The 13,965-nt window shown below is 23.7% G+C and overlaps 1 protein-coding gene across 1 annotated transcript in view; it reads right to left on the reverse strand.

Moving 5' to 3' along the window:
* Positions 1 to 25: 25 nt before the first annotated feature.
* LOC117167269 overlaps positions 26 to 13,965 on the reverse strand; it is a gene marked incomplete at its 3' end in the record, with an annotated part of 25,810 nt that continues 11,870 nt past the window's right edge. The window contains exons 10-15 of the mRNA XM_033352075.1: positions 13,032 to 13,171; positions 12,759 to 12,959; positions 8,930 to 9,079; positions 8,676 to 8,830; positions 6,976 to 7,195; positions 26 to 135 (exon numbers count right to left, since the gene is read on the reverse strand). Coding sequence (XP_033207966.1) covers positions 26 to 135; positions 6,976 to 7,195; positions 8,676 to 8,830; positions 8,930 to 9,079; positions 12,759 to 12,959; positions 13,032 to 13,171 — 976 coding nt within the window. The remainder of the gene's footprint in view (positions 136 to 6,975; positions 7,196 to 8,675; positions 8,831 to 8,929; positions 9,080 to 12,758; positions 12,960 to 13,031; positions 13,172 to 13,965) is intronic.

The following is a 13,965-nucleotide window of genomic DNA, read 5'->3' on the forward strand; positions in this document are numbered from 1 at the left end:
GTCTAAATGCATATAAAATTGACAGTATGATGATAAGTGGCATTGCTGTGATAGAACTGGCTCCACTTCTACAAACTAGGTTTTCGTAAGATATCTTGAATCGGATCTGATCTGGGAATCTACACAAGTTCATGTCTGAAATGAAGAAAATTTCATGTTTTTTTGTAGGTCAATGAACCCTTATTCTGTTTAGGGGCCGTGCATACATTAAGTCATCCTTTTTGGTTGAAATTTCAACTGTTTTCTTGAAAATTCGTTTTTGACTTAATAATTCTTTTTTTTTTTTGTAGAAATTTCATCTTTCTTGTTTAAAACTGGAAATATCTTATTAAAACTTCATCTTTATGATTAAAAACTAATCTGTTTCGGTTTCAAATTAACTTTTATGTTGAAAATTCACAATTTCGGGTTTGAAAATTTATATTTTCGCCTCAAAAATGCAGTAATTTTTTAGTGAAAGATTCGTAATTTCAGTTCAAAATTCATTCTGTCTTAAAAATTCAACTATTTTGTTGATAAATCGTTTTTTTTTTCTAGGTTAATTTTTTTTAAATTGTAAATTTAACTATTTAACTTTTGTTTATAAATGTATATTTATTAATTAAAGTTTTAATTGTTTGGTTGAAATTGTATGTATTTTGTTAAAAATTTGAATTTTTGGTAGAAACTTAATCCTCTGGGCTGAAAATTTCACTTTTTAACTGAAAAATGCATGTGATTTATTGAGAAGATGTATTTTTTGGTAGAAAATCACGTTTTTTTGGTTAAAAATGCAACTGTTTGGCGGAAAAATAATCTTTTTTAGTTGAGGATTCAAATATTTTATTGAAAATTTCAATTTTTTTGATAAATTCAACTGTTTCTGATTTAAAATTAAATGTTTTTTGATTGAAATATTAATTATTAAATTATTTGTTAAAAATTAATTCATTTGGGTTAAAACATCAACTTATTGGTTGAAAAATGAACTACATTCTTTAAAATTAATTGTTTTGGTTAAAGTTTCATAATCTTAGCTGAAAATTCATCTCTTTTTCCGTTTAAAATTCTCAGAATTCATCGTTTTTAGTTGTAGATAATTAATATTTTTTGATAGTAAATTAATCCTCTTAGTTGAATATTTATTTGTTATGATTAAGAAATACATTATTTTGTCGAAAATTTGTTCGTTTTGGTTCAAAATTGAACTAATTGTTTAAAAGTTGAAAAACGTTGATAAAAAATCACCCTTTTTGGTGAACGATTAATCTTCATTCATTTTTTCGTTGCCGAAAATTTAAGTAGAGTGTAAATTTCATATATCTTGGTAGAAATTTCAGAATTTTTATTTAAAATGTTAAAGGTTAAATTAATCCTCTGGACTGAAAATTTCACTTTTTAATTGAAAAATGCATGTGATTTATTATTTTTGGTTGAAACTGAATCTGTTTTTCTAGAGAACTAAACTATTTTGTTAAAAAGTCCTTATTTTCGGTTGAAGATTTGTTATTTTAGTTCAAAAGTCATACCTTTTGTTTAAAATTTATTTTTTTCTTTGTTGAAAATTAATTTTTGTAACTGAAAATCTAACTGTTCAATTCTTAGAACAATTTTGTTTCAATTTAAGTATTTGGTTGAAAATTAATTTATTTTGTTACTATTTTGGTTAAAAATCTTTTTTTTTTAACTGAAATTTTAACTCTTTCATTTTTGGTTGAAAATATATATACTTTGTTGATAATTTGTCTTCTTAAGTTAAAAATGCAACTATTTTTGTTGAAAGTTCAACTGCTTTGTTAAAAGTTCATTATTTTGATTAAAAATATTAAAATTTTGTTCAAAATTCGTCCTTTATGGTATTTTTTTGTTATTATTATTTCTGGTATTTCGTGGATTAAAAATTCAACTATTTTTTTGATAAATCCTTTTTTATCTTGATTATATTTTTTTTAATTGTAAATTTAACTATTCAATTTTTTTTTATAAATTATCTTTTTAAATTAAAAATTTAATTATTTGGTTAAAAATGTATGTATTTTGTTAAAATTTTGAATTTTTGGTAGAAAATTAATCCTCTGGGCTGAAAATTTCACTTTTTAATTGAAAAATGCATGTGATTTATTGAGAAGATGTATTTTTTAGTAGAAAATCACGTTTTTTTTAAATGCAACTATTTGGCGGAAAATTCGTTTTTTTTTTAGCTGAGGATTCAAATATTTTATTGAAAATTTCAATTTTTTGATAAATTCAAGTGTTTCTGATTTAAAATTAAATATTTTTGGTTAAAATATTAACTATTAAACTATTTGTTAAAAATTAATTCATTTGAGTTAAAACGTCAACTCATTGGTTGAAAAGTGAACTATTTTCTTTAAAATTGATTGTTTTGGTTAAAGTTTCATAATCTTAGTTGAAAATTCATCTCTTTTGCTTAAAATAAAACTACTTTTTTAAAAATGAGTTTTTTTTTTGTTTAACGTTTATTTTTTCATTGATAACTAAATTATTTTGTTGAAAATGCAACTGCTTTTGATTTAAAATTAAATATTTGTTAAAAATTTGAACTACTTTCTTTAAAATTCATATATTTTTGTTTGTTAAAGATTCATAATTTTAGTTGAAAATACATCTTTTTGGTTGAAAACGATGCTTCTTTGTGGAAATATTTTTTTGGTTAAAGTTAATTTTTTAAACTGGAAATTTAACTATTTGGGAGAAAATTAAACTGTTAAGTTGAAAATTAATTTTTTTTTATTTAAGGATTCTAGTATTTTGTTGAAAATTCGTATATTTCATATAAATTTAACTGTTTCTTCATTATTTAAATTTTTTTATTAAAGATTAAAATTTTCTTACTTTCAGTTAAAAATGCATTTATTTTGGTAAACATTTTTTTTTAATTAGTTTTTTAACTGAATATTTAACTGTTTGTTTTAAAATTAATTTTTCTAAGTTGAGAATTTAAGAATATCGTTGAAAATTCGTATTTTTTGAATGAATTTAATTGTTTCTAATTTAAAACATCTATTTTTTGTTTATAATATCAAATATTACATTTTTTCTTAAAAAATCATCTTCTTAGATTGTAAATTCAACTTTCTGATTGAAAGTTGAACTAATTCCTTAAAAATTCATCTTTTTGGTTAAAGATTCATAATCTTACTTTTAGTTAAAAATTTATTTATTTTAGTGAAAAAAAATTTTTTAATTAGTTTTTTAACTGAATATTTAAGTGTTTTAAAATTATTTTTTCTAAGTTGAGAATTTAAGAATATCGTTGAAAATTCGTATTTTTCGAATGAATTTAACTGTTTCTAATTTAAAACAAAATCTTTTTGTTTGTAATATCAAATATTAGATTTTTCGTTGAAAAATCATCTTCTTAGAATTTTAAATTCAACTTTTTGGTTGAAAGTTGAACTAATTCCTTCAAAATTCATCTTTTTGATTAAAGATTCATAATCTCAGTTGAAAATTCATTTTTTTTTAAATTTATATTCTGGGTTAAAACTCAACTTTTTAACTGAAAATTAAACTATTTGGTTAAAAATTGAACTAAAATTAGATAAAAATTTTTTTTAGTGAAACATTTTTCGTTAATTAATTTTTATAACTGAATATTCAATTGTTTGTTTTAAAATTAATTTTTCTTAGTTAAGAATTTAAATATTTCATTGCAAATTCGTATTTTTTAAATGAATTTAACTGTTTCTAATTCAAAACAAAATTTGGTTTGTTTGCAATATCAAATATTAAATTTTTTTAATTCATCTTCTTAGATTGTAATTTCAACTTATTGCTTAAAAGTTGAACTGCTTTCTTCAAAATTCATTTTTTCGGTTGAAGATTCATAATCTTAGTTGAAACTTCATCGTTTGTTAAAAATGGAACTATTTTGTTAAACATTTTTTTTAAATTAATTTTTTATTCAATTATAATTTAAAATCTTCTTTGGCTGAAATATCAACTATTACGTTTTTTATAAAAAATTCATATTCTTTTATTGAAAATTCCACTAATTGGTTGAAAGTTAAACTACTTTCTTCATAATTCATCTCTTTTGTTGAACATTTATATTTTGGGCTAAAACTCAATTTTTTAAATAAAAATGTAACTATTTGGTTAAAAATTGAACTGTTTGGTTGAAAACTAATTTGTTTTAGTTGAGAATTCAAGTATTTTGTTGAAAATTCAACTTGTTGGTTGAAAGTTGAACTACTTTCTTTAAAATTCATTTTATTGGTAAAAGATTCGTAATCTTACAATTAGTTCAAAATTAATTTATTTTTTTGAAAAATCTTTTTTTTAATTAATTTTTTTAACTGAATATTCAACTGTTTGTTTTTCAAATTACTTTTTCTTAGTTGAGAATTTAAGTATTTCGTTGAAAATTCGCATTTTTTGAATGAATTTAACTGTTTCTAATTTAAAACCAAAATTTTGTTTGTTTGTAATATCAAATATTACATTTTTTGTTAAAAATTCATCTTCTTAGATTGTAAACTCGACTTATTGGTTGAAAGTTGATCTACTTTCTTCAAAATTCATTTCTTTTGTTAAAGATTTTTATAATGTTAGTTGAAAATTCATCTATTGTTGAAAAGTGAACTAATTTGTTAAAAACTCTTTTTTTCGTTTAAAATTAATTTTTCATTAAATTTTATTTAAAAAATTCTTTAGCTAAAACAACAACTATTACATATTTTGTGAAAAACTCATCTTCTTTGGTTGAAAGTTGGGCTAATTTCTTAGCAAGTTCTTGTTGTTGTTGTTAAAGGTTCATAATCTTATTTGGAAATTAAGCTGCTTTTTTAAAAATTTGTTTTTTTTTTGTTTAAAAGCCTTTTTTTTTTAAACTGAAAATTGAACTATTTAGTTGAAAATTCAACTGCATGGTTGAAAATGAACTTTTTTCTCATTCGTTTTTTAATTGAAAACAAATTTTTTTATGATAATTCAACAGATCCTTTTTGAGTCAAAAATGAATCTTTCTTAGTTTAAAAGTTTAACTGTTTTATAGAAAAATAATGAAATTTGTGAAATTTCAATTATTTGCTAAAAAATTGGTGTATTTTATTGAAAGTTTATCCTTTTTACAAGAAAATTATTATTTTAAATTGAAAATTCAATCATTGGCAAATTTCTCTGTTTTATTGAGAATTGGTATTTTTCCTGGAAAATTAATGTTTTCGGCTAAAAATTCATCTCGTTTTATAAATAAATTGTTTGGTTGAAAAATAAACTGTTTTATCGAAAAATCCTCTTTTTGGCTTTTTATGACATTTTTTTAATTTCAACTATTTGGTTAAAAATTTGTGTATTTTGTTGAAAGCTTACCTTTTTTGAAAGAAAATCTTTTTTTTTTTGTAGAAAATTAAATCATTGGCTTCAAAATTTTTCTTGTTGAGAAATGGTATTTATTTCCTGGAATATTAATGTTTTTGGATGTAAATTCATTTCGTTTGATAATTAAATTGTTTGGTTAAAAAGTAAACTGTGTTATAGAAAACTCCTCTTTTTGTCTCTTTGTGAAATTTATCAAATTTCAACTATTTGGTTAAAAATTTGTGTATTTGGTTAAAAATTTATACTTTTTAAAAGAAAATTATTTTTTTTTTTAGTTGATAACTTGAATATTTGGTTGAGAATCCATGTAATTTGTTGAAGAGTCGGCAGTTTGGTAGAAAATTAATCTTATTTCTGGTCAAAATTCACTTATTCTATTTTTGGTGGAAAATTGATCTTTTTAATTCAATAATTTGTTTAAAAATTGGACTTTTTTAGATGAAAATTAAACTGTTTCGTTGGAAATTCATGTATTTTTTTAATGGTATTTTTTGGTGAAAAAATGTATCTTTTTGTTAAAAAATAATCATCCTCTTTGAAAATTCATCTTTTTGGTTAAAAATTCATGTATTGAAGTTACATATTCATAATTTTATTTGAAATTTTATCTTTTTTGTTGAAAATTCAACTTGTTGGTGGAAAGTTGAACTACTTCTACTGTTTCTAATTTAAAACAAAATTTTTGTTTGTCATATCAAATATTACATTTTTTGTTAAAAATTCATCTTCTTAGATTGTAAATTCAACTTATTGGTTGAAAGTTGAACTGCTTTCTTCAAAATTCATTTTTTTTGTTAACCATTCATAATCTTAATTGAAAATTGAACTATTTTGTTAAACATTTTTTTTATTAATTTTTTCTTAAATTATAATTTAAAATCTTCTTTGGCTGAAATATCATTTATTACATTTTTTGTCAAAAATTCATCTTCTATGGTTGAAAATTCCACTCATTGGTTGTAAGTTGAACAACTTTTTTAGCAAATTGTTGTTATTATTCAAGATTTATAATCTTATATGAAAATTAAACTACTGTGTTAAAAATTCGTTTCTTGGTTTAAAAGTAATTTTTTTAAACTGAAAATTTAACTAACTTTTTTGTTTAAAGTTAAATTGTTTTGTATAAGAGTCGTATTTTTGGTTTGAAAATTCAATAATTATTTTTTTTTTTAATTGAAGACTCGTTTTTTTATGATACTTCAACTATTTGTTTTTTAGTAAAAAATGAACCTTTTTTAATTTAAAAATTCAACGGTTTTATGGAAAAATTTCAACTATTTGCTCAAAAATTTGTGTATTTTGTTGAAAAATTATCCTTTTTGAAAAGAAATTATTTTTTTAGTTGAAAATTCAATCATTGGCTCAAAAATTTCTGTCTGTTGAGAATTGGTATTTTTCCTGGAAAATTAATGTTTTTGGCTGAAAATTCATCTCGTTTTATAATTAAATTGTTTGGTTGAAAAGTAAACTGTGTTACAGAAAAATCCTCTTTTTCGCTCTTTATGAAATATGTCAAATTTCAACTATTTGGTTCAAAATTGGTGTATTTTGTTGAAAGTTTTGAAAGTTTTTGTTCAAAATTTCATACAACAAACATGATGTAATTTATGCATTGCCCCTTAAAATATTTTAAGAGTAATTTTTTCATACCTGTGCAAGTATACATTGGCGTTGAAGAAGAATTAGCCCTAATAGAAAAGTAATAGGGCTGACATTGATGAATATAACTGGCGTCACCACATGAAAGATCAATTCTGTATGTGTCGCTCGTTATAATTTTACAGGATTCAGAACCAACAGATTGAGATCTATTTACGTGTAACAATTCTCGAGAGGAGCAAATTGTCAACTGAGTTCCGCTTCCTTGAATCTGAAATAAAAGGCAAGTTAAATATAAATTAATTGATTCTATGTGTATTAAGTTGGATAATTATTTTTATTTAAATTAAATAGGGTGTCTACTGTCTACCCTGCTTGTAATTCCTGGAATTGTCAAGGAATTTTTATAAAATGCAAATAAAAATGATTATTTATTTCCACAAATAACTTTATATTACTGCATCAATTTTGCTTAATTCGTTTTTTTTTTGTATGAAAATATTTTTTTTTGCTGAAAACTTAACCCTGCTATTTCGGGTTGAAAATTCATTTATTTTGTTGAAAATTTAACTATTTCTGTTAAAGATTCATAATTTTAGTTGCAAATCCATCTTTTTTCTTGAAACTTTAGCAGCTTGTTTACCATTTTTTTCTCTCTCTTGATTAAAAAATTTTTCTCAGTTGAGAGTTCAATTCATATTGAAAATTCGTCAAATTCAACTGTTTTTGAATTAAAAAATTTAATCCAGTTCAAAATTTAAATAACAATTTTTTTGGTTAAAATTCGAAATTTTAATTGAAAATTCCTCACGTTGGTTGAAAAATGAGATATTTTGTTAAAAAAGTCTTTATTTCTTTTGATATCCCGAAAATAATTATCAAAGATGATTCGAAGGAAAAGTTCAAAACCTTAAGGGTCCGCGTGAAGGGGTAGAAATCGCAAGGTATCTCGGACCGTACCCGGAAAAGAAAACGCGAAGAACTAGAAGAAGTCTCTTTCGTAGAAAATTAATCTTTTTTGTTTAAAATTCATTTATTCTGGTTGAAGATCCATCATTTTATTGGAATTTTTTACAAAGAATTTAATTCTTCCATTTTTGGTGGAAAACTGATCTTTTTTAGTTAAAAATTTAACTGTTTGGTTGAGAATTGATGCATTTGGTTGAAAAATCATCTTTTTGATTGAAAAATCGACTATTTGGTTATAATTTCATCTATATTGTTGAAAATGCAATATTTTTTATCTGGAAAGTTATAAATAATCTCCACTTAATTTTAAACAAGTAACTTTAGTGTTTAATTTATTTTAAAAACTACATACTATCGCCATTTTTTACACGTCCACATGTTTTCAACCATTTTTTCGGGCTTAATAAAAATAATTTATTATTCTTAAAATACACAAATCAAATCTAGAAATATAGAAAATAATTATAGACCAATTAAAAAAAATTTCTAAAATTTAACCGCAATCGGTTTCAGGCGATCATTCACGGAGTGACATAATATAACTTAACATAGCTTTCTAAATTACATATAATAATTAAATCTCTAAAAAACGAAAAAATATTATTAATAATAAAATTGCATAATTGTATACATATTCCAAGTCGATTATTTTAAACAATGCGAAGTAATTGAATGGAAAAATTATAAATGGAAAAAACCTTCAATTGCCAGGGAATCTTTTTCCAGAATTTGAGTAGACACCCTGATAATTATTTAATTTTTCTATCTGACAGATAACTTACATTTATCCTGGAAGTAGAATCAGAATTGAAAAAATAGTTAGGATGAATTCTATAAAAGTTGACCCCATTTGGTTCCACAAAATCAGTGAAAGATTCCACAGATCCCTGGGACTCGTATTTGGATCCACATTGTGAATTTATAAGACGCTTAGGAACTTAATGGCAAGAATATAGTTTTTTTTCATTATTAAGATTTAAATAAATTAGGCGTTTTTAAATATTGAAAGTGCATCTTTCTTTAATTAAATTCTTACCTTGTTTTATTCTTGGGATTAAGGAATCAAGAGGATAGAGTACGCTGTTTGACTCTCCGATTCCAATCGCAAATAAATCAGTATTAGAGTTTTCTACCAAACTTGTCCATCGATCCTTAGATCCGTATGTCAAAAAGAGGATCGAAGTATCTGGAGAAAATAAAGTTATTATAATTCAAAAATTAAGTCAGGGGCCGTTTAAAAACAGCATAACACTGCCAGGGGGAGGATTTTTTCTGAGGGCTTGTGACTATTTTTCGTTAAAAGTTCATTCTTTCAATGGACAAATCTACTCTCAGAGATAGTAGATTACTCTGCTGCTATCATTTTTTAATTTCACAATTTATCTCTTTTGGTAAAAATTCTATTATTTGTTCAAAATACTTTTTATTTTGTTGTTTAAAAATTATTTTTTTAAATCGAAAATTCAACTATTCCATGAATGGTTAAACATTGCTCGCTTTTAGTTGAAGATTCTATAATTTAATTGTAAATTGATGTAGCTTATTATAATTTTATCTTTTTTTGGTATGGAAGATTAATTTTATTGATTTAAAATGTAACTGCTTGGTTTTAAGTTGAACTACTTTGTAGAAAATTTATTTTATTAGTTGAAAATCCATCCCTTTAGTTGATAAATTATTTCATCTTTGACTGAAAATAAATCTTTTTTAGTTTCAAATTCAAATATTCGGTTTGAAAATTCAACTGTTTTGTAGAAAATTGGCATTTTCGGCTTAAAATTTTTAATGTTTTGATTGAAATTTCGTCTTTTTGTGTCAAAAATTTAACAATTTGGTTGAATTTTCTTCTCTTTTGAGAAAATTCCATCATTTTGTTGAAAATTCATATTTTTATGTAGAAAGTTCATATTTTTATGTAGAACATTCAACTATGTGGTTAAAATTTCAACTATTTGATTGAAAATTCACCTACTTTGTTACAAATTCGTCTTTTTAGCTTGAATGTTCGACTAATTAATTAAAAGCGCAACTGTTTATAGTTGAAGTTAATTGTTTTTTGTTTAAAAGTTAATCTTTTTGTTGAAAAATCATGTACTTTGTGAAAAATTCATATTTTTTATGCAAAATTAATTTTTTTATATAATTAATTTTTTCGGTGAAAAATTGAACTATTTTGTTGAAAATTCATGTGTTTTTATCAAAATTCATCTTTTTTTGTGCAAAATGAATCTTCTTACTTGAAAATTTATCTTTTTAGTTTGGGCGTTTATTTCTTTGATTGTTAGTTTAACTTTTTTCTTGCAAATATGTTTGCTTTTGTTGAAAATTAATTGTTTTAACTCAAAATTGAACTATTTCATTTTTTTTTAATTCATACTTTTTAGTTGAAAACTCCGCTATTCGGTTTGAAATTCGTGTTTTATGTAAAACATTAATTTTGTTTGCAGAAAATTCAACTACTATTTGGTTGAAAATTCTTCTTTATTCTCGACAAGTAATCTTATTAGCTGAAAATTAATTTTTTTAAATTAATTTTTCTAACTGAAAATCTAACAATTCTATTTTTGCTTGAAAATTGATCTTTATTAGTTAGGAGTTTATTCGTTTGATTGGAAATTCATATTTTTGGCTTGAAAATTAATTTTTATATGTTTTAAATTTCAGAATTTTTTGTTAGAAATGTACTATTTTGTTAAAAATTTATATTTTAATGGCTGAGAATTCTTACTTAGTTAAAAATTACACTTTTCTTAAAAATTCCGTTTTTCATTGAAAATTAACGGTTTCAACTGGAAATTTAATTATTTCATTTTTGATTCAAAATTGATCTTTTCGAGTTGAAAACTTAACTATTGGGTTGATAATTAATGTTTTTTTGTTGTTGAACGTTTATCTCTTTTTAAACATTCATCATTTTAGTTCAAAAGACATCTCTTTATTTAAAAATTAAACTGATTTGTTAAAAATTCTTCTTTTTGCGTTAAAAATTCTAGTATTGTCGTATTAAATTGAACTATTTGGTCGCAAATTTAGTTTTTTGTTGAAAGTTGACATTTTTTGGTATCCTTTTCGGTTAAAAATGCAACTGTTTGGTTAAAAATGAATCGATTTTTGTTGAGTGTTCAAATTTCGTTGAAATATGGACTATTATATTTTTTATTATAAAGTTGTTCATTTTTAATTGACAATTCAACCTACTGTTTTGAAAGTTGCATTCCTGTTTTAAGAATCAATATTTTTGTTGGAAATTCAAATATTTTGTTGAAAATTCATGTATTATGTTAAAAATTGATCTTTTTTTTAATGGAAAATCGATTTTTTTGTAAGATTATTTATCTGTAGCGTTAAAAAAAAGTCTGTGAAAAATGTAACTAAATTGTTGAAATTTTTTTTGTATTAAATATTAATTTTTTTACTGACAATATAATTATTTCTTTTTTTGTTGAAAATTCACGTATTTTGTTTTTATTACTTTGGTGGAAAGTTTAACTGCTTTGTTGCAAATTTGTTTGTTTTTGTTAAAAATTAATTTTTGCGATGAAAATTTAATTATTCCACTTTTGTTTGAAATTTCCATTTTTTCATTAAAAACTAAATTATTTGGTTGAAAATTCACTTCTTTGGTTGAAAATGTAACTATTTTGTTAAAAATTCTTTTTTTGCTTACAAAGTAATTTTTTTAACTGAAAATGTAACTATCCCTTTTTTCTTGAAAACTTATCTTTGTTACTTGAGAATTTATTTTTTTTGCTAACAATTCACGTTTTGAATTTGAAAATTAAACTTGTTGTGTAGAAAATACATTTTCTTTTGATATAAAGGTTAACAATTTTAGATGAAAAGTTTTATTTTTACTGTCTGAGAAATATTTCTTCGTTGAAGATTCAACTATTTTCTTCAGAATTACTTTTTTCCACTGAAGGTTAATTGTTTAAACTGAAAAAGTAATTATTGCATTTTTGGATCATATCATATCTTTGTTTGAAAACGAAACTTTTCTTTTTAAGAGTGTACGCTACGTACAATCAATCTCAAAAGTTGCCTGCCTTTAAAATGATTTAAAAAATCGACAAAAAATATCTATTATTAATTACTGTACATCTTGTTAAAGCCTTCTAAGCACACTTCAGAAAAAATAATTGAGGTTAGAATTGTTTATTTAAAAGTAGTTATTTAAAGATTTAATTTTTCCTGTTTCTCTAGGGAAAAGTTAAATTTTTATTTAATCCTAATGATCAAGGCCCCATTTTATTCTTTGAAAGATTCTGTACAATTCTATTTGAGCAGTGTTAATGACAATTTAAACTATAATTGTTTATAACAATAATAACTGTATGATTTTTCAATTAATTTTTTAAAAATAAAATCAACCGAAATAGAAATTTAGAGAATCCTTCGAAGAATAAAATGAGATTTGATAACTAGGATTAAATAAAAATTATCACTTTTCCCTAAAGAGAAAGGAAAAACTAAGCCTTTAAATAACTACTGTGAAATAAACAATTTTAACCTAAATTATATTTTTCTGAAGCGTGCTTAGAAGCCTATATAAAGATATACCAAAATTAATAACAGATCTTCTTTTGTCGGGTTTAGAAATCATTTTAAAGAATTAGAGCTCATAGTTTTAGTTGAAAATCCATTTATTTGGTCGTAAATATAAATATTTTATTGAAACTTCGTCTTGTTTGGTTAAAACTTTGCCTCTGTTTTATTTTAGGGGTCTATTACATAAAATAAAAGACAAAATTTTGACTTAAAAGGGGAGGTGGATGTTTAGGGTGGAAAGGGTTAAAAATAGCGTGACTTAGACTTTGTACGGTCCCTTAAAACCCAAAGAACCCAATTTAATTTCTGAGAAAAACCTGGAATTTCCTCCTTCATTTGCTTGATATGTTCCATACAGAAGTCTTTATCAGCTTCTGATATCGAACCCGAATATGGAATGTACAAAAGTACATTTGCATTGCTTCCACCAATTCTCCATTTCTGTTCTTCGTCTAATTGTCTCGCAAGCCTATTTTTCACATCCTCGATAGTTTTTGGCATATTGAATCCAACAAGGACTGTAGGAATTTAAAAGAAAATATAAAATTAAAGTAGATATAACAATCAAGATTCAAAGTGCAATTACCTACATTTTTCGTATTCAGATGCAGTAAAGTTATACCAATCCAATATAGTATTAGTTGTGTTTATCATCACTTCTCCGTTTCGAGCACTGATTAGGGTGAAATTACTATTGAATTTGCCCACTTCAATACCTTCGAGAATTTTTCTAGAAGAGTCAAATTTGAGAATAAGATTAAATGTTCCCGTATAGAAATTGCCCAGCTTGGCTTCTTTAGAGGCCCCACAAAATAATATAATTTTTTCACTTTTTTCATAAGAATTGGGTTATGATAATAGAAAATAAATCAAAGAATTTAGTGCATTACATTTGTAATAGCATTTTAAAAATTAGGAATGTAATGTATGAACAGTTTACATTCTGAAAATGTCACCAGTTCATTTGTTACAGTTTAATTTGGAATATACTCATTATGTTGTAAAAATATTTCAATTAATTATAATTCAGTTCTATAAATCTTGGTTTGGAGGAAATATACATTTCAATTTTAATTTAGCGCCAGATTTTAAAGTCATCTTATTGGCTGACTAAATTATCGATTATATTTGCGTATTTGTGATTTATTTTGTAATTCATTTTCAACATTTAGAAGATTGAGAAGTACAATTACATTTTTTTTCAAAAAGCAGGTGTTATTTGCTTGACTCAATACGTACGTGTTTTCGTCACAAGGCACTTTTGAGATTAAAACCCCTTTATCGTATTGTTCTATTAAAAAAGAGAATAAACGTAATTCACGACGAGGCGAGAGAGTTGACATAATATAACTTTGATAATTTTCACACCTATTCCATTATTACGAGGGTAGTTCAATAAGTCCTTAGAATGACCAACAGATGGCGCGCGAATCGCTCCAAATCATCTGTTTTCAGTCAGCGCCACTCCCGGCTAGATATATGGTGCAGTCACAGTCCACATCTTCTGAGTTTACGTGTTTTTAT

The sequence above is a fragment of the Belonocnema kinseyi genome, chromosome 2, assembly GCF_010883055.1.
Source record: "Belonocnema kinseyi isolate 2016_QV_RU_SX_M_011 chromosome 2, B_treatae_v1, whole genome shotgun sequence".
Lineage (NCBI taxonomy): Eukaryota > Metazoa > Arthropoda > Insecta > Hymenoptera > Cynipidae > Belonocnema > Belonocnema kinseyi.